Consider the following 23,499-nt stretch of genomic DNA (forward strand, 5'->3'; position numbering starts at 1 on the left):
GGCGGACAGGGTGGGGTCTCAGAGGCGGGAAGGAAGAAACTTGCAGAGTCAGTCCTTCCCCTATTGAAGGAGAGGCCGGTTGCAGGTAGGTCAGTTTCGGGACTCGGGGGGGGTGTCCTTTTCTGCGTGACCGAGAGCAGCGTTGCAAAGGATGCAAAAACCAATTGCAATGTCAGCAAAGAAAATCTGCCTTCCAATTTCGCTGCAGCGTTCAGTGATCAGTTAGACAGCTTTTGGGACTGGGGGGTGGGGTGGAGGCTCCTTGGCTTCTGCCCCATAAACTTGTTCGTTTTGAAGGTGGTGCCGCAAGGAGACTCTGACCAGATTCACCTAGTGCATAGGTGTCAAACTCGCGGCCCTCCAGATGTTATGGACTACAGTTCCCATCATCCACTGTCAGCATGATGCTGGCAGGGGATGATGGGAACTGTAGTCCATGTCTGGAGGGCCGCGAGTTTGACACCTGTGACCTAGTGGCATTTTAAATTGTGACAACGTTTGTTTCAAATGGGTCAGGCAGAAATCTGATGGAAAATCCCACTTTGACATTTTATGGGGTGCGCAGAGGGCGGGAATCAAGGTTTCCACCTCTAATCAGATAACATGGAAGACGGTGAAGGTAGACCATGTTTACTTCCAAATAAGAGTTAGAACTGTAGGCTTGAATTAGAGGGGGTGTTGGAAGTGTTTTGTAACAAAGTGACCAGTCAAAATGAACCTTGTTTGAACTGATTTCCTTTTTTGAATGGGGAAACTAAGAGTTCTGGCCTATAGAGTCAGTGTTGTCTGCTCTGACTGGCAGTGGCTGTCCAGATGAGCGTCTTTCACATCACTTCCTGTTTCTTTTATCTGGCTCTGCCAGGCACCAAACCCTGGGCCTTATGCAAACTGATGCTCTATCATTGAACATGATGCTACTTTATACAGAACCAGACCACAGGTCTATCAAGGTCAGCACTGTCTACTCGGGCAGCAGCTCTCTAATGTCGCATCATCTCCCACTGGATCCCATTTAAATATAAAGATGCTGGGAATTGACTCTAATACTTCCAGCATGCAAAGTCCATCTCTTCCACCATCCACACAGCAGTCCATATAAATATGCACATACATGCCTGACTACTTGAAGCTGCCTTAAAGGGACTGGCCTACTAAGTCAGTATTTTCTACTCTGTCAGTGGCTCTCTAGAGCAGGGGTCTGCAACCCGGGGCTCTCCAGATGTTCATGTTGGCAGGGGCTGATGGGAATTGTAGTCCATGAACATCTGGAGAGCCACAAGTTGCAGACCCCTGCTCTAGAGTCTCTGGCAGAGGACTTTCATATCACCTATCTGATCCATTTAACTACAAATAGTTGAGGATTTAAAGGCTTCCTGCATGCAAAGCAAATGCTGTCATTGAGCCATAGTCAACTCAGTTGCATCAAAAATGAAAAGGAAAGACTTTAAGGTTACAAAAACATGCTGCAGTAAGTATCTTACTCTGTGATTTCCAGCAGTATTTATTTCCAAGTAACCATTCTGGGGATCAGAATCTTAAACTGGTAATTCTGACCATTTGCAAAGGAAGGTTTCTTGTAATGACTGAATAGAAGGGATGAGTTTCTGTGGCCCATGCGGCAACAAAAGAAGCTGTAGGTCTCTTGTGCATCCAGAGCAGGATCATTGTTCAGTTTGTGAATATGGGATGCCTTTTAGGGAGACCATTTCAAGTTATGAATACCCTGGAACTGTTAAGAAGCCTGCAACCCTGAGAAATCTGAGTGTCGGTTATTTCATTTGTTGCTGTTAAGTCACATCATAGGCAACCTCATAGGGGGTTCAGAGGTGGCTTGTAGTTGCCTGACTCTGCAAAGGGGCCCTGGACTTCCTTGGTGGTCTCTCATGTAAGTACTAAGTAGGGCTGAATCTGCTTAGCTTTTGAGAGCTGATAAGATTGGGCTAACCAGGTAGCGAAATTTAGCAGGAAGGACTTTCTAGTAAGTCCATGGCAGCAGATGCTTCCTGTGCTTTAGCTCAGAATTGTTAATTGAGCCTAGACAAAAGCTGTTGCCCACAGATATTGGGATGGGCACAGAAGAGGACTGCAAATTGTGCCAGGGAACTGGAATATGTGGAAGTGTATTGAGAAGATGAGTCATAATAATTTGGCTTTAAAGTCCCAAGACAAAACCACAACATTCAGCCAGTCACAAAGCCCTCGGGGTGCACATCATTTCTACACTTTCTTTGCAACCATGAGGACTAGAATCTTAGAATGCCACCTTCTGTGCTCCTTTCTAGGCCACAGAAAGTCCCTCATTGTCTGAATAAAGATGAAACGGAAGGCCGGAAATCCTGCAGAGGAGAAGCAGGAGGCTTGTGGCATTTGGCTGGATACTTCATCCCTCAAAAAACGTAAAATGAAGGTAATAGATTGATAGACAGGGCTGGGAAAATATTTTCTTGTCTTATGCATCCATTTAAAATTGACTTTTATGTGTGTGTGTTTTTAAGCATAGTTTTCTTTACATTGTAATCTGCCTTAAGTTCTGCAAATTAGAAAGGTGGCAAATAAAGGTTATAAATAATTGAATACCATTTTTGATGCCTCCTGAGGGAAAGGGGGGCCACTGGGTGTCTGCATCAGCCTGCGTATGAGTGAGGAGAGGCAGAGAGGGTGCGGGTCTGGTTTTTTTGAGTCTTCAGTGTTTTTGTTCAGAGCACCAGAGACCTTCATTAAGGTTTTGATTTTTGAGGATTAAATCATTTTTATTTGCCCAAGGATTTAGTTAATTGTATGTGCGTGGGTGGGATGTGTGGAAAATTTTCTAATGTTTAATTTTTCTATGGAAAATTTTTTTCATTTCTAACTTTGGAAAAAATTGCAATAAGGGCAAGTTTCTACTAATTTATCTGGGACAGGTGTTAGACCACGGGTCTGCAACCTGTGGCTCTCCAGATGTTCATGGACTACAAATCCCATCAGCCCCTGCCAGCATGGCCAATTGACCATGCTGGCAGGGGCTGATGGGATTTGTAGTCCATGAACATCTGGAGAGCCACAGGTTGCAGACCCCTGAGTTAGACTATTTCCTGGACCCCACCCCATGGACCATTTAAAAAGTTGTGAAAGTAGCAATACTTGCTATTTTCCCACCCTCCTGTACGAAGGCCAATTTTAGTGACTAGTTAACATGTACTGATTCCTACTTCAGTAATTTCACATTTGAGCTCGTTTAGAATCCTCAGGTGTCTGTCATTTGAATGTGGAAACATTGCTTTGTAGTAGAATCACATCGCCAGTTACCTCGGTTTGACTCAGTTCATCTGAGGAGACGGAGTTGGGATGTTGCTGATGGATCCTGCTTCAATCCACTTGTAGTGATAGCAGCAAATCATTTTGAAGGGATGTGGGCTTAACTGATGATATGGAGCAGGCTGGAGCTTCATCTGTGAGGGCATTACGAATGCTAATTCTGCATGTCTCTGTTCTGTTGCAGACCCTAATAGCTAAGCCAACATTAAGCCTGCAGAACAGGGCCTTGCTCTACCCTGCCCCAGAAAAAGTGCCTCTTCCCTTCACCAAGCAAACAACAATCTCCACATTCTTCAGGACTCAATCAGCAGGTATGTAAATCTTTCCCCCAGGGCACAGCAACTCCCTGCCCTAGATGCTCCTGGTGAGAAGGAGGAGGAGTTGGCAGGTTGAAGTGCACACAAAACGTTTGAAAGGGCTGTTCTTTTTTGTAAAGATTCTTCCTTGAAGTCTGTATTTGTCTAGGTCCAGTGAGATCAAAATGAGGGAATACTTTCCAAAAGTGAACTTGTTCTTGTTTGCCCTGCTAAAGATTGTTTTTCTCAGAGGCAAAGAATCGAGTGTTCATTTGAATCCATGTGTAGTTTAGTGTTACAGAGTTGGATTGCATTGTATCCCACCCGCCCACCTTCCTTGACTCCCTGTATCTAGTAACATAAAGGCTGGACCACTTTTGGGTAAACAAATGTACACAAATAATCGACCATTGCTACAATACAGAATTCTGAAAACCCTCAGGTTTATTAATGGGGGGGGGGGGGGTTAACCACCCCTTACAGTTAACAGCAATGTCATCTTTGCAAAGGTTGCAAAACAAGAATGCACCCATCTACCCACCCTAGCCTGTAATGATCCAAAGATGGGTGTAGAAATGTAGCAGTGGCAGCCCCTTGCAGCAAGAGAATGCTGATTCCAGCTTGCCTTCTGCACCATCTCGCTTCTTCCTCTTCCATTTTTCTGCACTGGCAGGGGTGGACTGGGGGAAGGCAGAATGTGGACAGGGTGGGCAGGAAGGAAGTCCATGGGGGGTGGGGGGAAGGTGGATGGCAGCAGCAAAGAGAGGCAAGGATAGGGAAGGCCAGCTGGAGGCTGCAGGGCGGAAATGGGATTCTCCTGCCATTCCTCACAAGTCCCCATTTGACCTCCTGTGCTAGAAATCTTCCGAACAGTCCAGTTTTATTCACTGTCCTGCGTGACTAGAAATGTAAATGTTTAGAGTGGTTTTTAAATATGTTGCAGCAGGGCGTGCATGGGGAAGAGAGGCGGCTTTGGTTCTGATCCAGCATCATATAGTCATCAGGAGCTGTGTGAATCCCCAAGTCAATGCTACAAAGAGCAGCTGACACAGCAGAGCAGCTTCGTTGCTCAGTGTTTGTTTCAGGCTGTGCGCCTACAGCTCCAGCTGGTGGATCCAATCAGCAAAACATTCACAGTCCACTGGGGTGCACGTCATCCTCTGTCCAACTAGGAGCACGTATACAGAAGGCAGTTTCTGCTTGCATGGGGCCCAGCTGGAGAGGAATGTATGACTACTCTTCCACAAGTATCCTAAATATTAATATGTTAATGACTGTATACCACAAGGATCAGACTGCATGGGTACTAAGTGAGGGTGACTTAATGGCTGACAGATTTCTCTGGGGAAAAGCTTCTTGGGTCGGATCCCTACAACTGTTTAGAAGAGCATCTTGCACCTTCTGGTGGAGGAAAGTACCTTTATTACTGCAACAGATCCAACTCTGTGTCTTCTGCTGTGAACGGTCTTCTGTAATGCAGCACTGAATGTGCTGTAAGACTGGACTTGGATATATGCTACTCTGCATAAACTGACTACACCCTCCTCTCCTACAATGGTCCCTGGGCTTCTCAGCAAACAGGTCAAAAATGAAAAGCTTGCCTGAGTGGCTAAGAACAAGTGGACTCTAATACGGAGAACCAGGTTTGATTCCCCATTCCTCCACGAGTGGCAGTCTAATCTGGTGAACCAGATTTGCTTGTGCACTCCTATTTTCCTGCTGGGTGATTTTGTGCTAGTCAGTTCGTTCAGAACTCTCTCAGCCCCACCTACCTCACAAGGGGAGTCTGTTGAGGGGAGAGGGAGTCTGTAAGCCCCTTGAGTCTCCTTGTAGGAGAGAAAGGTGGTGGGGTCTAAATCCAAACTTTTCTTCCTATTCTTAAAGGCTTGCTAACTGTACACAGTTGTAGAAGTCTGTCTAACCTATTAAAGGCACACGTTACAACAGAGGATTCTGCAGAAAGTGTTTCTTTCCCAGTCTTACCATTGTAGCCAGTGAATATTCATCGTACCTCTAAGGGCGAAACATCTGGCAGAACACTGATGTCAAATACCGTCTTTTAAAATGTTGTAAGCAGCTTTGGCCCTGACCTGGATGGCCCCAGACTAGCCTGATCTCCTCAGCTCTCAGAAGATAAGCAAGATTGGCTTGGACTAATATTTGGATGGGAGACCACCAAGCTCCCTCTCTATGCAGAGGAAGGCAACGGCAAACCCCATGTTAATCTCTTGCCATGAAAACCCTCCTGGGTTTTTTTGTGATTTGTTAGCTGTGATAAGTTAACTGTGATTTGATGGCACTTTACACATAAGCAGCTTTGAAAATCTTACGACCAAAAAGTAGGACATAAACTGAGAATGCTGGCTATCATGGATTTGTTCTGCTTCTGGGCCAAGCTGCAGTTCCCTAACGCGAGAGGCAGTTGATTAAGGGGAAATGTACCTTGCTCCTGAGGAAAGTGCTAAAGATCGCAAAAACACAGATGCCAAGCTGAGAGCTCCCGCAGCAGACATTATCACCTCGGCCTGGAACCAGAGTTATTTGAATTCTGTGAGGTTCTCATGATTTCTTGTTAACTTCTGCACAAACTTCAGAGTGGGCTGCAGCAGCAATTTTAGTGTCTGCTTAAGATGACATAATCTAACCTTCCTATTGTACAGAGGTTGCAGTCTTGTGATCACATGCTGGGACTCTGGGGACTTGCTTCTCGCATAGCCTTTATTAACACTGTCTCGTGATCTGAACACAAGCTGTTGCTCATTGAATGGAAAACTGGGAGTTTGGGTGCAGTTGTTAAGCTAGTAACCTCAAAGACTTTGAAAGGGAATACTCAGCTGCTAGGGAAAGTTTGGATTTGTAAAAAATGTAAGCTGGCAAAGGTTTTGTAGAAGGTTTATTACTTCACACTTCTATTGCACCTTTCATTGTGAAAACACTTCACAAAAACAGACCCACACACACAATGGCCTCCAAAATGGCTGTCGTCTTCCTACTGCCCTGAAGGACACTTGAACATTGGCCACAGCTCCTTACTGCTTATTGATGCTGCATCACATTGAAAAACTGAACAAGCAAACTTGAGGCAGCTTTGAAAAGGTGAATGAGGAGGGCAGTGGAAACTATGTCTGCTTGGCTTTTGAGCCTTCCACTTCTCATCCTCATGCAATTGTAAAAATGTAGAGCTGCTGAAGCCTAGGCTACTTGCGGCTTAGCTCAAGAGTCACCCTGGGTAGCTACAGCCCTCAGGTATGCCAACTGGGAGAGTAACAGCAGTACTTAGCATGTACATAATGTTTTCTTCAGTGTTCAAGATGTTGAACAAAAACACTATTTTGTCATAATCCTTACAACAACCCTGTAAGGTAGGTCAGTTTTATTACACCTGAGAGGTTTAAGCCAGGGAGTTCCCAGTTTACACTACTGATCAGTGATTGCATTCCATCTGCTCTCATGTCTCACCATACCACAATTTAAAACAAAATAACAGTAGGAAATTGCTGACAGGTAGGCCAAGCGGCAGTGGTTCTAACACTATTTATCTGCAGTTATTTGTTTCCTCGTGTTTCTGAAGCCTGTGGAATTTTTGATGGCATGCAAGAGAACTACACGCCCTCCATGGGCGTGCAGCTGAAGTTCTTGCAGAACAAGTCTGCTCTGGGCGAGCTTCTGGTCTGGAAAGAAGAAAGCAAGGCCTATGCCATGAACTCATGCAGAAAGGCCACAGGCAGCCTCCCTTACCCAAAGTCTTGTCTTCTCACAACGTGACCAAAGTATGATAGCTTCAGTTTAGTCATTTTCACTTCTAGGGAGAGTTCAGGCATGAGTTGATCCACAGCTCACTAATTTGTTTTTGTTTTTTTTGGCACTTCACAATATCCATAAAACTTTCCTCCAACACCACATTTCAAATGAATCAACTTTCTTCCTGCCAGCTCTCTTCACTGTCCATCTTTCACACCCATACATTCGAATGGAGAATACTATGGCATGAATTACCCTGAACTTGGTCACCATTGCCCTTAAGAATCTTTTACTTTATTTTGGACTTATATCCCACCCTGCCTACCCCATAATATCACGGCTGGCCTTCCTAGTCTCAGTCTGTTTCTGATTTCTTGTTTGCAGTCTCCTTTTTGGTTGATAATGGAGCCAAGGAATTTTAAAAAATTCTCAGAAGTTGTGTACTGTACCCAATAAAAATGCTCACCTGCACAGATAAGGGTAAGATATTTACCAGTATTTGGCAGGTCTAAAGGCTGTGTGTATTTGATGCGTCTGGCTCAATTAAAATTCTTTTTTCCCCCCTCAGGAGAAAAGAAAGCCAGCACAAACTCAGGGCTGCCAGGCGCTGCGTCAAAAAGCAACCACAGCCTGCAAGGATGTGAATCAGTAGAAGGGAAGAAAAGCCGGTTGGTAGCCTCATCATTTCTGCCACTTCTGGAATTCAAACTTGTACCAAATGATACCTATCAAGCCTCTTCTCACAGTAACAGCAGAGGTATGGATCGAGCTAAGGAAGAAAAACTAACCACAGAAGATAACAACTTAGCCTCCACTCATAGTGCTGTTTCCAGGTCACCTTTGAGAAACAAAAATGGTGGACGGAGAACATCCAGCACCCTGTGTTCCCAAACTAACCAAAACCTGAAAGCTCTGAGAAGAGACAGAAGCCATTCCTCCTTCAGCAAGAGCTGCCTGAGTGATTCCTCAGACTCTGAGAACACAGATCCTCAGCTGGAGAGGAGGGGCACAGCTGTGAAGCTGAGAGACTTTAACCAAAACATGGCAGGGATTTCCTCAGAAACAGTCATGGCTCTTCATGTTTCTGATAAGGGGCCCGAGAACAGCCAATCAGGATGCACCAGCTCCTTGTTCAGTCAAGACTCTGAGGGCCACAGAGTAATTTCTCACCACTTTTCTGGCGAGCGAGAAAAACTTTGTTTGCTGAAACAGCCTCTGTGGGACAAAAGCAACCGAGGAACCAGCCCAGTCTATAGAGACTGCTTTAGGACTTGTTTTCCTAAAGAGAGTGGGCCCCAACTACCTGCAGGAGCAGAGATTCAACTGGAGTCATGTTACGACTTGCTATTCACAGAGGATTCGGAAGGCAATCGAGTAATTAAGCACTGACTTGTAATTGCTCAGTGGGATGCAGGCCTAGTTATGCACGTGACATTCAGGTTTGAAACTTAAATAAAAGGTATACTGTAAATACATATCATAGTGCCTTGTGGTTACTAATTATTAAATAAAGGAATGTTACATGAAGGAGAACTGCAATGATTTCTCGCAGCAAAATTTTCAACAATGTTCACCTGAAGCTACTTTGGACCAAGTCCACCATTTTGCAGTCTATTCTAGTTGGCAGCATTTCTTCACTGTTTCAGGCAGGAAAAAGTCTTCTCCAATATCATTCACTTGACAGCCTCTAACTCAGTGATTCTCAACCTGTGGGTCAGGACCCCTTTGGGGGTCGAACGACCCTTTCACAGGGGTCACCTAAGAATCTCTGCATCAGTATTCTCCATCTGTAAAATGGATAAATGTTAGGGTTCGGGGTCACCACAACATGAGGAACTGTATTAAAGGGTCATGGCAAAAGGAAGGTTGAGAACCACTGCTCTAACTGGAGGTCAAAGACTAACCTGCAACTCCCTCTTTGTAAAAAACATGGCCTCGACCACTGACCCACAACCTCTTCTGAAGAATCAAATCATTTATTTCCTGATGTGAACTGTTTAAAGGACATCACAAGCAAAATAGGGTGTTTACTACTGTTTTAAATAAATCCCTTTCTGGAAAAAAAAGAAAAGTCTGCCACAGCTGTGTTAAGAGGTACATAAACCAATCTGTAAATGTTGCCTGCCTGGTACAGTGGTCAGACTCGGATCTGAGAGACCCAGGTTCAAACCACACTCAGTCAAACTATCGCATGGTTGTTGTGAGAAGAATGATGTTCCTTCAAGTTCCTATCGGGGAGAAACTCAGAGTACAAATGAAGCTATTCATGCTTTCAGGGTAACATGTTTTGATCAGGTCTGTCTCAGGCACACAGAATTTCTCGAAGGAAAATAAACTGTGGGGAAATGTAAACCATTTTCGATAAACTAACCTTTCTAAAAAAACACAGGAAGAATCCACCAATAACGGAGAAGTTGGAAGGACTATATATCTTGATAACTTACCACAGGCTTGATACTTGTGTCCATTTAGAGTATATAAACCAGTAGCTAGCCATTTTTTTGCAGCAAAATTATGAATATATCATTTTTAATTTAAATTGTTCCATCAAGTCTCTGGCATATTCTGCTACAGAAGAATCCTTACCAACATTGCAAAAAACAGTTGTGGAAAACAGTTCACCCTATAAAAAATTGCATCTTCCTAAGTTGAGTGGAAAAACAGCAAATCCACAGCTCCTCTCAGAGGTAGCCTAACTTTTAAATAATGAGTTTTGAGGAAGGCAGCCACTGTGGAAAAAAAAATCTTAGGGGTATAATAATTTGCTTATAGAGTAATAAGGGAACATGACGTCAGTTCTTTTTTGTGTTTACATCTTCATCCTTCAGGGCAAATTTCCTTCTTAAAACTTCCGCTATGAGAACTGCAGGATCCTCCTCTTTCAGTAAAGTTCTATTCCTATATGGAAGACAGAAGATAAACTAGATTAATAGCAATACAGACACATGTCCTTTCAGGATCACAAGGGAGCCAATGTTTTCTTGAATACATTTTTTAAACGTTTTTCTAAGTAAGTTAGTTGTCTTCCCCCCTCCGCCACTTGCAATGGGTTTCCTAGTGATGGTCTCTGCAGCATTGAGGATCTCAGAATTGAGAGATTATATGAATTGCACAAAGAACAAAGGCAGCTGAAACAAAAAATGGCATCAATGGCATCTCAATTTCATAGCAGATCTAACCACAAAAGGATTCTAGATACATAGTCAAATTGACTGGTATAAATGCAGAATACAGCCAGCTCTCCTGGAGAATGCTGCAATGTCCAAAATCTCCCCAAATTATATTCTGTTGGACGAGCCAGCTGGGACATTATGCAACTTCTGACATTCCCAGGGACACACACAATAATAATACTGTCACATTCTTTTGTAAGTATCAAAGCCAAATGGCACACAGGAACTTTGCTTGGCTTCTTCTGCCAGTCCCTTCACACACACTCTGGGGGCACTGCAGATTGCCATTCTCATGTCTCCTGGAAAGATGGGGGCCATGAAGGAACCCCACACACAATATTTAGTACAACTGGAACTCCCAGTGTTATCCTTCAAGCAATGCAGCTACACACAGTCCAGTCAACTCCTTCCACAAAAAATGCACAGCAGTCAGGATTAATTTCCTAGGGCTCGCAGTCAGTTACAACTCTAAAGCATGGCATAAACATGTGACCTTTCCCCACTTCAACATATTCCATTTCATATATTGTTTCAGAATGAAGGGGCCTATGGTCCCGTGGAGTTTCACTTCCCTCTTGTGGTACATTTAAGCACACCATTTGGGCTAGAAAGGAAAGGGATTAAGGTAGACCTCTTGAAGTGAATGGGAGGAAATGAAATATGGTATAGTGGGTGGGGGAAGAGGTAGGGGCCTACATGACCTCACAATGGAGAAAATTCTAACAGTATGACTTTTGTAGTGATGTAACAGTCAAAGAAGAGTCAAATTATTTATCATTTTCTTCTTCCACCTAGAAATGTTTAATGAAAGGAAAAGTGCATTATCTACAAGTGTTCACAAGTATTCAAACACGGGAATGTTACATGTAAGTCTGTATGTGTTATACCCATGAACTATAAATAACTGTCAATACAAATCACAGGTTTTTTCCTTAAATTGGGGTCAACATCAAATGCACCTCATATTACAGTTTTGACTTAGCATAGCTGTCCCAAAGGCTGTCCTCGACCGTGGCCAGAGCCTTTTTGTCTCTGGCCCAGCCTGGTGGAATACCCTACCAAGCGAGATCTGGGCCCTGTGGGACTTGGTACAGCTTCACAGGGTCTGTGCAGACAGGCTTATGAATGAGGAAAGCAGCGGTATCCATCTGCTGACCTCCCCTTGCCTTTCCCTTCCCCCCTCCCCCTTTCTTTTTCCTTCCCTTTTTCCTTTGACTGGTATGAACATGTTTTAAGGAATACAGTTAATTTTAATTGTAATCCCTTACAACAAACGCTGTGGGACTTAATTGTGGAATCACTGATTTTATTATTGTCTGATCAAAGTGGTACGCCATCCTCAGCTTGGTTGAGAAAGAGCGGATTATAAATCAAATGAACACAAACAAACAATACCAGATTATTTTTTAAAAGAAAGGTTAATCTCAAAATACAGCATTAATGTTTGGGTGTAACACAACAAGTTATCATTTAGTCATTTGTGCTGTCTGTTCTAAGTACCAATCTATGGCCCAAATTGATGGATTTGGCACTTTGCAGCTGTGCAAACATCATGGATGCAGGCATCAAATGATTAATACTAAGGAGCTGTTTACTGTTTATATATTGCAATCCATGTTTACATGTTTTCCAGTGCTTGAAAAACTGTCAAAAGGTCATCTGTGCTTTCCAGGATCATCTGTGCCGGCAGCATGTCCTTTTCCCAATTGTGGCCTTATTGTTAAACATCAGAGCACAAGACTGAAACCAAAGCAGGTTACTGTTAATTTTTCTACGTTAAAAAATCAGCAGCAGGGCTGACACTATGCAAAAAAGATGTATGTGGGTGAGATGGGCTTTAAATGTGTTAATATTTATCTTGCAATATTTTTGATAGTTTAAAAGTTGTTGCTTTGCTAAACAAATGTTTATATCACACACATTTCGGGCAAATATTTGATTCTGGGAAACAAAGCTGTCAGTTTACTTTTGGTCCTGAACTCTGGTTTCTCTCTACATGTAATGCCACAGGAATCTGGAACATGTCCGCACTTGGACTTTTTGTTCCAGATTTCTTTTTTCCTGACATCTGTTACAGCTGCTGTTTCCACACAGTAGTTGTGTGGAAGTAATTGTGTTTTGAGAAGTAATTGTGTTTTGCCAATTAAATGTGAAAGAGGGAAGGGAAATCCCCAAGATCAAACATAAGAAAGACTCTACTAAAAATGGTATAAGCATTTCTCCTGGTAAGCCTCCTGTATATTGACAACTGTCACCCAAGACAAAGTGGACATTACTAATTCAAACCACAAAGTCTAGGACAGCCCATTTCTCAATTTTCCTTCACTCCATAGGTCATACCAAGAGCATGTCTTACTGCCCCAGTCTGAAATATTTGTAGCACACTAAAATACAACACACTTGCTTAGAGTCCAAGCGGCACAGAGCCTCCTTTCCACCCACCCACTAGCCCAGGGGTAGGGAACCTTTAACACTCAAAGAGCCATTTGGACCCGTTTTCCATGGGAAAAGAAAACACTTGGAGCCGCAAATAATTTTTGACATTTAAAATAAAGATAACACTATATATTGGGGTTTTTTTACCTTTTACTCCGCTCATTCTGAGAAGCGGATGGATGCGTCCGCCCTGCTGCCTGCAGGGTGGGCAAGGATGGGGACAGCGGCTCGGCCTCGCCGGCCTCCAGAAAAGCACCCGCCCTGCTCCAACAGGGCAGGCGAGAGGGGAAGCCTGCAGCACGGCCCAGCCAGCTGCGGGCAGTTGGTGCACCCACCCTGCTGCCTGCAGGGCGGGCAAGGATGGGGCCAGCGGCTCGGCTCGTGGAGCCGCAGTGCAAGGGCAGAAGAGCCGCATGCGGCTCTTGAGCCGCAGGTTCCCTACCCCTGCACTAGCCAATTTACCCTCCTCGTCAGTTTCCCCTCCTTCGTGGCCCTGGCAGATTCTTCCTGGGAAAAGTCTGGCTAGTGCTGGGCACAAGCCCAGGTCCAGTTATGCAGTGCGCAGCCCACATGTTCTTGTGAGGGGCACCTCAAGTTCCCCTTCACCCCTTTTTCTTCCCCCTGGCATCCCCTGCTTCCTTCCTTCTTTCCTTCCATCTACTAACAAACTTCTCTTTTATTTGCCCCCCAACTTCAGCTATATTTATAATTTACTATATTTAAACCCCGTCTTTCTCTACAATGTGCACCCAGAGCAGCTTACTGCATTCTCTTCCATTTCATCTTCATGACCACACTAAGAAGTAGGTTAGGCTGACTGTGTGTGACTGGCTCATGACTGCCTGGCAAGCTTTCACAACTGAGTGGGGGGACTCAGAGCTGGGTCTCCCAGATGAAACTCTAACTGGTAGACCACACTGGTTTGCACAGGGCAACGCCTGCTGAACAGCAGCAAACAGGCAGGCCTGGGTGAATCATACAAATTGCATAGCAGCAAGTCATCCAGAGGTTGTTGCCAGGCCTGGCACTAATGAGTCCTCCCCCAAAGGCCCAAAAAGCTCTGGAAATGCTGCTGTTCCCTCCACTGCATTGTATGAAGGAAAACAAAACTTCAACAGGCAATACTATTGTGGCTGCCCAGCAATGGTCACAGAGGGAAACTGCCTTAAAGCTACAGGACACTATTTCTATAATGGGGACAGGGGTGTCATCCCTCCAGTTTTGTGTGTTTTTTAAAAAAGATTTCAGATAGTTCTGCAAACCTGAGACTTGTTTCAGGCTTGTACGAAGATCTGTCTTATCTGTTCATAGCTCCAGTCTTTGGATCCACAGATTTGGCCGTGTTGAGAATTGGAGATATCGATACATACATAAACAAAAACCACATGCCCTAAAAAATAAATGGAAGTCGCCCAGCTCTTCTACTCAGTTAAACCAGTTGTTTCACATGAATCCTGAATCTATGCAATCATGTGATGCACAATAGCATGAGGACAAAGCAAATACTTGTATAATAAAGGTCCACAGTTCAAAACCCACAGCGCCTCAGCTGGCAAAGGTTAGTGGAAGGCCCTTCTCTGCTTGAGATTTCTGAAGCATCAAAACCAGTTAGAAAAGACAATACAAAGCTAATTGCACTAGTGCTCTAAGACATCTTCTAGTGTTCATGTACAACTACTTCCTACCTGTTGCCACCCTTCTAGTCACTGTTTCTTCACAACTGGCATATGCCTAAAATATATACAATATACAATATCAGACCTTCCTTGCTTGTATCCAGTACTGGCTACAGAAAAAGGAAGTTATATTGTGATCCCATCATTCCAAAAAAGTCTAAAGAATGAACTAAGCCAAGGCGACTTGCTGCAGTGGCCATGTTTTGCATTCATTTCACATTACATATATGCAACTTATACAGAATTGATTGTCACGAGATGTTGCAAGGAGGTAGACTTTAAATGAAAACTACACAAATCCCATAGATGGCGTTTACCCACCTTATGACTGAATGGAGTCACTAATTCCAAAGGCAGGATACCCCTAAGTACTAATTTCTGGAGGGGAAACCAGAAGAGGCAGCTGCCTTGATGCTGTCATTCTCTGCTTGTGGGTTTCTATGAAGTTGACTTCTCTGGGAAAATACTGGACTGCGCAGACCTTTGGTCTTACCCAACAAGACGCCTTTCATGCTTGCACGCTCTGTTTCAAAGTTCTACCCTCAGTGCTTGGACATGTCACCACCAACAGTCGGGATCTAGTTTTTGTGAAGCATTTGCATCATGAGTTCCCTTTGAAAAGCTTTGCTTATTCAGGGTAGTAACTATTATGCTGCACAAAACGTGACCCACATTTGCTGATACGGCTGCAATGCAGGCTGTTTTAACAGAACAGATTAGTCACCCAGTTTTCCCCATGTTTTAACACATCTGAGTCAAGTTACTAAAACAAAATACTATGAACTGAAATGGTATGGTCTCTGCTAATTCTTGCTACATAACAACATTAATAAAAGTTCATGAGATTTCCCTCTATTTAAACAAGACACACAAACACTCTCCAACGCCTACAAGATAACTTTTGAAAACTGGACTTGGAACAACTTTGAAATCAGCAATTCAGAAGGGAGCCATGCAGCATCCTCATATGAAGAGTTAGTCCTGTTTCTACCAGTTCTGGTCTCCAACAAGATTATAAACTCTAAGGGATTCTGCCTTCTGTATACAATTTAACTTTATAAAGAGCAAAGCGGGGGGAGGGGGGATGCAGCTGATGCCTAGACTGGCAATATAAAATTACAACATAAATATAATACAGAATTTAATTCAATGTTACCATGGTATCATTGCTGCTTACGCCAAACTTGGAAGCCCTCTGATTCTAGAAGTATGTTAAATTCATAAGCCATATTGCAATGATTTAAATTATCCTCTTAATGAAGAGAACTTCTAGAATATCACTGGCAAGAATTTTTGACCTCCTTGACAAATGTTCCCATCTCACTAGCACAGTTACACATTGTGAGACTATGGAGCCTTTGTGTCTAGAAGTCAGCAGAACTCTTGATGATTTCAATCAATCGAAGCCCAGAATTTTACATCCATGAACAGTACAATGCTTAATGGATCTTTTGGTTCTAACTGGCAACGCATAAAATGAATCGGGCATCTGGAGGATGCATTTCAACAGCCAAAGCTGGAGCAACGTCTATGACATTTAGGGTTCGGGAGATTTTTAAAAACCACTTCCACTGCCAAAACGGTGACTCAAACTGCTTGTTTATAGAATAGGCTTTAGGTTCTTTTCTGTTAGGCTCACCAGTGCCAATGACAGGAATGTGTAGACAAGCAAGTTAAAGAAAACATCTGCTGTTTAGAAAATGTTGTGGATGTTGGCCCCACATTGGAAGGGACAGGCTTTTAAAACATGTATTGTGAGGACTGTGACAGTGCAGCAGAAACACTTTAGAACTGAAAATCTTAATCAGAGCTCTAAAGACCAACCAATGCACCTTCAAAGCACGCAGCAAGTGTCCAATCAGAAAAGAAACAAGACGTTTAGGAACGGGAGGGGGAAAAAAAAGAAACTTACAAGTCTTTGTTCTGTTTCATCCGATGAATGTCTTTAAGAATGCCCATCATGTCTGCAAAACTGCTGGCCTTGGACAGGGACACAGAATCTTCATCGTCGGAATCCTTTGGGTCTGCTTTACAACATTCAGAGGTTGCAGAACAAAGCAAGGAAACGGATGGAAGCTCTGGACTTTCTAACTCTGCCTCCTCCTCCGTTATATCACTAATGACAAAGGAAGTTGTAGATTGGAATGAGGATCCAAAACAAGGTAAGGGAGAAGATACATTTGAACTTCCTGGAGATAATAAATCTGGCGTTAATGAAGAGGAAGCTGGAAAAAAAGAACAATACACATGGAAGTAAACCTAGTGCCAAATCAGAGTTCTTTTTATTTACATGCTGTGTAGTAGAACACACACCAAGTTCTGGTCTAGGCCAAGTATCTCCCCATACCCCCAGAAAAAAAAACCCAGAAACCCCCATATTGTAGGCCTCCTCTGTGATCCTTAGTGCCAAACCAGATTTTTTAAAATGCTAACTGGCAGCCCCAGGTAACTGTTTTGAAGATCAGGACAGGGAGTATTTTACTTTTTCTTCACATGACTGTCACAACTTAACACATCTCTCTAAAGGGTAAAATCAGTCCTTGTGGCAATTGGGGGGGGGGGGCGCACAGGAATATGCAGGAACAGCTGCAACACTGGTCATTCCTTAATAGCACTCCAGTGCAGTAGGATGATGCAAAAAAAAAAAGAAACCTTAAGGAAGTGAGTGAACTTCCTTTAGGCAAACACAGTTTCTTTGCTTAAACCACTGGTCATAGCAAGACTTAGATTCTGATGCAGGTGGTGGTGGTGGTTGTTATTTATTGGATTTGGGCCCAATCCCCAAAGATTTTATGGAACATATAATGGCCACTGCTAATACAGAGTTTTGTAATGAGAGCTAAATTCAATCTAATTCCATCCAGTATAAATAGCTTTTAGGTGCTGAAGAGAACAATAGGCTAGATCCAGATTAAGTTTTCTATTCATGGAATGGAAATTTTCCTGACTCTCAGTTTCCTCTCTGCTGCCATCCATTAATCTCCACAAAATGTTGCTCCTGGGATAGGGAACCTGAGGAATGATGTGAGAGAGGTCTGAAGCAGGGAAGAGGAATTGGTGGAAATTTGGTGCGGATACAACTCAATGGTTCATTCAGAACCACATCAGGCAGTGACCACAGAAAAAGCATAACCACATTAACAGCGCAAACCAATGCAGACTTACTGCAGTCTGAAACCATTGAAATCAGTGGGTTCAGACAACAGTAATTCAGCATAAGACTGCACTGTAAACACACTGATACAAAGATTCAGTTGAGCACCAAATCTTGCTGGCACAATACTGAAAATGAAATACAAATCTAGATAGGAAGGAAAGGCTGACATGGTTTTGGTCAACTGTAAATTTTAGATATTGCTTTTTCCAAATTTCTATAATTAGTCAAAAATAATTGCATAGTGGAATGTTGGTTAGAATATTTGCTCAACAACACAGTCCCAATAATCTCAAATCTGCTACAACTGAGAGTATCCAGTAAAGCTTTATCTTGTCTCTTATCCAAAAAATAAACTGAGCAGGTGACAGAAAACAGTGATTCATTCAGCCCTGATGTCTGAAATGCATACAGTTCTTTTTGAAAAAGAATGGTAGGGATGCCAGATTAGGGTTTTATGGCACCAAGGTGTCTAAGACCAGACCAGGCTAAAATGCATGTGAAGAAAATGTAGGCTAAAGCACAGCAAGAAAATATGGCAAAAGGGGACAACTGGGTTTTTTTTAAGTGGGGTGTGGAAATGGGTTGTGTTCATTTTAAAGCACTGATTCATCCAAGAGACTTTTACAAAATGAGAACAGATAGAAATGAATATTACCAACAAGTTATTTCTTCTTCAGTGGGACACTTCCCCAACTATAGCTACTACTAATAAAAATATTTCACCTCTAATACAATAATCAATCAATGCATTTAATTCCCTTATTACCCTTGCCTGTGTCTTCCTTCCACCTTGACTGCATCCTTCATGGTGACTTCTAAGACTATAAGTTATTGGAGGCAGGGATCCATTTTTGTTTGTTAAAATACCATGCACACTGCTAGCTCCAAATAATAAAAACCCAAGGCAACCAAATTATTAAAATTCAATGCCTCTACACAGAACATTCAAATACACCATGGGGATACTTATTTAAAATTTCCATGGCAAAGACTACAAAATATGTATCCTGGCCTGAAACCAACAAAAGATCCCTTTCACTTAACAAACAATGAACAGACAGAAGTTTCATGGACATTAAAATGAGTATGAAATTTTATCTAGAGCATTTCCTTCCATTAAAAGCCTAGGCTTTGCATTGTCCCCCACCCCCAAATCTGCAAAGAAATGCTAAGGCAACAGTACTAAGGCTAAATCAAAAAAGTCCTACTTATGACAAAGGGATTTAAAATAATCTGCCCACCCACAATTTCAGATTTCATTGGACGCTGACTAACACTTCTAGGACACCAAATTTTCATGTTTCACGCTTCATCGGTGCTAATCAAATTATACATTATTTCACCTACTTCTGGTAAGTTGGACTGAAATGTCTATTTACACAAACAATGCTTTTTTGCATTTTACCACAGTGAATTTTTATCACTCTCAAAAATAACTGCTATACTTAATACAAAATTGTGTATCCTAAAGATTGACAGATGTTACTGTCCATTCCTCAAAACACAGCTTTAAAGAAAATTATTGTTTGAGAAGCAAACAGCTGGTTTTGGAAGACACAAGATTAGCCAAAGAGTGAGGATCCACTTTGGGCTCAGGAGCAATTGATGCACGCACACACAAGCTCAAATCTCCATTATACAGCATTTTGGTCACAACCAAATTTTGCCAGTACACAAACTTCAATGGAGGGAAAAGTCAGCCTCTATGCAGTCACCCATGAACAATACCTCCAAAAGACAAATGGGGGAGGAGTAAATAGCCTTTGCAAATGACCATGTGACTACATTTCCCAGTGCCATTGGTGCCAATGTGTACCACAATTGCTTACCTCCCCAGCACTATCAGTCTATCTACAGAGAATGTGATGTCCACAATCTTCACATCAGGTAGTCAAGTCACCATGAAGTCAGAATGCTTATCACAGATCCCGTTCTCAACTCCTAAAAACTGAATCATCTTACCAAGTCTACCTCCTTGCAACTACAGAAGCTACATAGAACATTCAAAAGGATATTGGTTCATCATCCAAGGAATGGGTCCCTTCTAAGGGATCACATCTCTCCTCCACAGTCAGATGCCAACCTTGAGATTTTCAGCCTCCAAAACAGCAGGAGAGCTTTCAGCACAGAAGCGGGACTGTTCTACTGGGTCCATGAAAGTCTCACCCTGAAGCCTCTCTCTCCCCCTACCTCTTCGCCAAAACACACAGCAGGCTTTCTGCCCTTCCCAGGTTAACCCTTGGGAGTTTAACTACTGGCTTACTAGTAAGCTCCAAAACAGAATTCCTAGTTAGTAGTCAGGCAGCAGGAGACATTCTTTAGAAGGTGAACTGCATTTTCTCCCAAACCCTTCTCTGTTACTTCTGTTTGCATATCTAGGAGTATAATTTTCAAGCTGCTAGCCTAACGTGTTATTTTGGAAGGTTAATCTACATTTGCTACTGAGGGTAGGGAACAAATTCAATTCAAAGTTCCACCCATCGAACACCCTGTGGAACATTAGGAGTGAATGTTTTCTGCAATACCATTTTCCCAGTGGCAGTGTAACAGTGCTAATTTCCAACATCAGAGTTTAGGGTGGTGTCACTGAACACATCAGGACGCTGTTCTTCTTACCTGAATCTGCAGATACAATTTTTGCTATCTGACTCCGCAGATGACTCAGCTCGTCCTGGAGTTCTGTGGTCCGACTCAAGGCAGGTAAACCTGGTTTCTTCAAAGCCAATAACTTTTCTTCTTGCTTTCTCAAGTTTGGGACAGAGGCATTGCGCTGTATGACAAAGAACGGGCTGGGCTTCCACTTGTGCTTTAGAGGACGAGAGTCTGTCCTGGAATTCAGAAACCCAAAATGCTCCAATAAACTCACCCCAATGGGTAAAAGTTTAAAAGCACCCCATAGCTGCTGTATCCCACAAGGAATGTTAATTGCTTTTACCACTTCCCTCACTGCCCATATTACCTAACCTGTGACTCTTGAATCTTTCCCATCTCCCCTCGGAAGATCTATTTTTCGTGTGCGATTCTCTCCATTCTTTAAAATCCCCTATAACATTTTATGAGAGAGTCAATTCACAGATATTTCCAACTTTTTAAAAACCATCTCCTCATTAGGAAGCCACTCGGGGAAAGACATTTTGTCCACCTCTATGTTCCAGAACCACTGGCGTAATGCCCATTGGGCAAGGTGGGCAGCTGCCAAGGGCATCACTTTGTGGGGGGCATCAAAATGCTGGGTTTGTTTTTGGGTATTTTAGTGGTTTTCCATTTTTGGCCTGCAGGGGGCGCAGTTTTAGGCTAGCGCAGGGGTAGGGAACCTGCGGCTCTCCAGATGTTCGTGCTGGTAGGGGCTGATGGGAATTGTAGTTCCTGAACATCTGGAGAGCCACAGGTTCCCTACCCCTGGCTAGCGGCACTAAAATTTCAGCGTATCATCAGGAGACTGTCCTTATGCTACCACCCAAGTTTGGTGAGGTTTGGTTCAGGGAGTCCAAAGTTATGGACTCCCAAAGGGGGTGCCCCTATCCCCCATTGTTTCCAATGGGAGCTAATAGGAGATGGGGGCTACAGTTTTGAGGGTCCATAGCTTTGGCCCCCCTGAACCAAACTGCACCAAACTTGGGGGTATCATTAGGGCAGTCTCCTGATGAGACCCTGAAAGTTTTGAGACTGTGCCTTCAGAATTGTGCCCCCCACAGCCTGCAACCCCCATTGACAGCAATGCAGAAAACTCAATGCAGAACAAAGATTCTTGGGCAAATTTCTAGGATGTTCCTGCAGGGGGTGCATTTTTTGATGTATCGGCACCAAAATTTCAGGGTATCATCTGGAGATGATGGCACCCCCCAAGTTTGGTGCAGTTTGGTTCAGGGGGGCCAAAGTTATGGACCCTCAAAACTGTAGCCCCCAGCTTCTATTAGCTCCCATTGGAAACAATGGGGGATGGGGCACCCCCTTTGGGAGTCCATAACTTTGGACTCCTTGAACCAAACCTCACCAAACATGGGGAGTAGCATAAGGACAGTCTCCTGATGATACGCTGAAATTGTGGCGCTGATATGTCTAAAAATGCACCCCCTGCAGGCACCAATGTCCTGGTGCAAAAAAAATTTGGTCGTGGTGGAGTGGCCGCCCATGGGGTGGGGTGGGGTTGGGGTGGCATCTAACTCAGGTTTTGCCCAGGGCTACAGTTTGCCCAGGGCTGCCTCGTTACGCCCCTGTCCAGAACACATGTGAATATTCTTCTGGAGCAATCACTTGATACTACCAGTCTATTTATTTAAAACTAACTGTCCCAGTTACATTAAAACAACCTGCTTCTTAAGCAACTGAATCTCTATATTTCTAAGAATAGACTTCTGAACCTTTCAGTGAACCCGGCTTTTACCCTGAAGCCTGTGATCACACTTAGCTGGAAGAAGATATGGGGCGGAGTAGACAGCAGAACAGCTATGACGAGTGCCTGATTTTTATTAAACAAGGGGAAGTAACAGGCACTAAGAGTGAAAAAGGAAGGAAGGTTGTACCTGACTCTAGTATACGTTTCTTCATCATCTGAAGCGATCCATGCGACATCTGCCAGGGTGGGGACAGGGGGAGCGTCATTTAAATAGAGATCTGAAACATTTGGTAGAGCCTTGAAATTGTGGGGGGGAAGACAGAAAAAGAATAAAATTACTGGGTGGTTCCACAAAGATCTGTTTTTTGTTTTATAAAGCAACTTCTTATGAAGACATTAGGTATACACATTATAAAATGCTTTAAATGATACCAAATTATGTACCATTTACGGTTTTGTAAAATGTTTAAACAAGGCCGATGATGAGTGGAATCTGTTATTGAGAGAGAAAAGAAACACACAGCAGTTCTGTAGGGTTGATCGCACTCCCTGTATCTGAAGCTGTCTTAAACAAGAATATTTCTGACAATTTCACTGTAAAAGGTTGCTTTTTTGTTTAAAAAAATTGCATCCCCAGGAGACACATTGGACTGGCAGAATCATTACACTGAAAGTCATTCATGACCCATAGCTAATTTACATAGTTTGTTTTTCTGCAGCATCAACACAGGTCTTGAGGCATTCATTCTCAGAAAGTCTTGAGAACAAACTTCAGCAAAACCCAAGTGCAGTTGTGGGATTCAGCCAGTTTGCACCGGTTCAGCAGAAACGATAGCTAATTTTTTGCTGAGTTTGCCGAAACGGCTGAATCATACCACCCCAGTGGAGGGTGAGTGAGGGGGCTTTCAGAGCCCTGGAGCAGCCTGATGCCTTTCCCCCAGGCTGCTCTGGGGCTCTAAAAGCCCCCTCTCACCCCCTTCCAGGGGAGGGCGAGCAAGCCCCTCCAAGCCCAAATGAAACTGGACTTCATTTTGCAATAATTTCTTAAGTATCTATGTATGTATTTCTAATAGTATAATGAAAGGCCAGAAGCAGGAGCAATACAACAGTATAAACAATAACCTCCTTCAGGAAAGGAAACAATAAAATACAGTCAATAAGACAAACAGAAAAGAAATTCAATATAAACCTGAAAAAATTAAAACCAATCAGAGCAAAATCAACCATATTTTTTTTAAAGCAACTGAGAACTGCTTTGCACCAAAGCATGCACCATTTTACCTGAAAGCTTGCTCTAGGACACGGTTTTAAAGGCAGGTTTGTTCCAATTTTTCTGACAAAGCTGCGTGACGAGCCGTAAGGTTTGTTCTGCCAAATTGGGACAGTC

General features: G+C 43.2%; 2 protein-coding genes across 3 annotated transcripts in view; one reads left to right on the forward strand and one right to left on the reverse strand.

Annotated features, from left to right (window-relative positions):
- LOC125434861 (aurora kinase A and ninein interacting protein) lies at positions 1 to 8,861 on the forward strand. The gene is made up of 4 exons (XM_048500662.1): positions 1 to 85; positions 2,283 to 2,407; positions 3,482 to 3,608; positions 7,903 to 8,861. The coding sequence occupies exons 2-4, from the start codon at positions 2,315 to 2,317 to the stop codon at positions 8,721 to 8,723; spliced, it is 1,041 nt and encodes a 346-aa protein (XP_048356619.1). The 5' UTR covers positions 1 to 85; positions 2,283 to 2,314; the 3' UTR covers positions 8,724 to 8,861.
- Positions 6,470 to 23,499, reverse strand: part of MTFR1L (mitochondrial fission regulator 1 like) — a 26,211-nt gene continuing 9,181 nt past the window's right edge. For both annotated transcript variants that reach the window (XM_048500664.1, XM_048500663.1), the window contains exons 4-8: positions 23,394 to 23,498; positions 22,300 to 22,409; positions 20,393 to 20,604; positions 16,532 to 16,844; positions 6,470 to 10,232 (exon numbers count right to left, since the gene is read on the reverse strand). In XM_048500664.1, coding sequence (XP_048356621.1) covers positions 10,127 to 10,232; positions 16,532 to 16,844; positions 20,393 to 20,604; positions 22,300 to 22,409; positions 23,394 to 23,498 — 846 coding nt within the window. In that variant the 3' untranslated portion in view covers positions 6,470 to 10,126. The remainder of the gene's footprint in view (positions 10,233 to 16,531; positions 16,845 to 20,392; positions 20,605 to 22,299; positions 22,410 to 23,393; position 23,499) is intronic.

The sequence above is a fragment of the Sphaerodactylus townsendi genome, linkage group LG06, assembly GCF_021028975.2.
Source record: "Sphaerodactylus townsendi isolate TG3544 linkage group LG06, MPM_Stown_v2.3, whole genome shotgun sequence".
NCBI lineage: Eukaryota > Metazoa > Chordata > Lepidosauria > Squamata > Sphaerodactylidae > Sphaerodactylus > Sphaerodactylus townsendi.

What these genes read in the sequence shown, in the direction of transcription:
- LOC125434861 (XM_048500662.1), top strand. Translation starts at nt 2,315, where the DNA reads ATGAAACGGAAGGCCGGAAATCCTGCAGAGGAGAAGCAGGAGGCTTGT. An exon ending in TCAAAAAACGTAAAATGAAG is followed by an intron (nt 2,408 to 3,481) that starts GTAATAGATTGA and finishes GTTCTGTTGCAG; the next exon opens with ACCCTAATAGCTAAGCCAAC. An exon ending in CTTCAGGACTCAATCAGCAG is followed by an intron (nt 3,609 to 7,902) that starts GTATGTAAATCT and finishes TTCCCCCCTCAG; the next exon opens with GAGAAAAGAAAGCCAGCACA.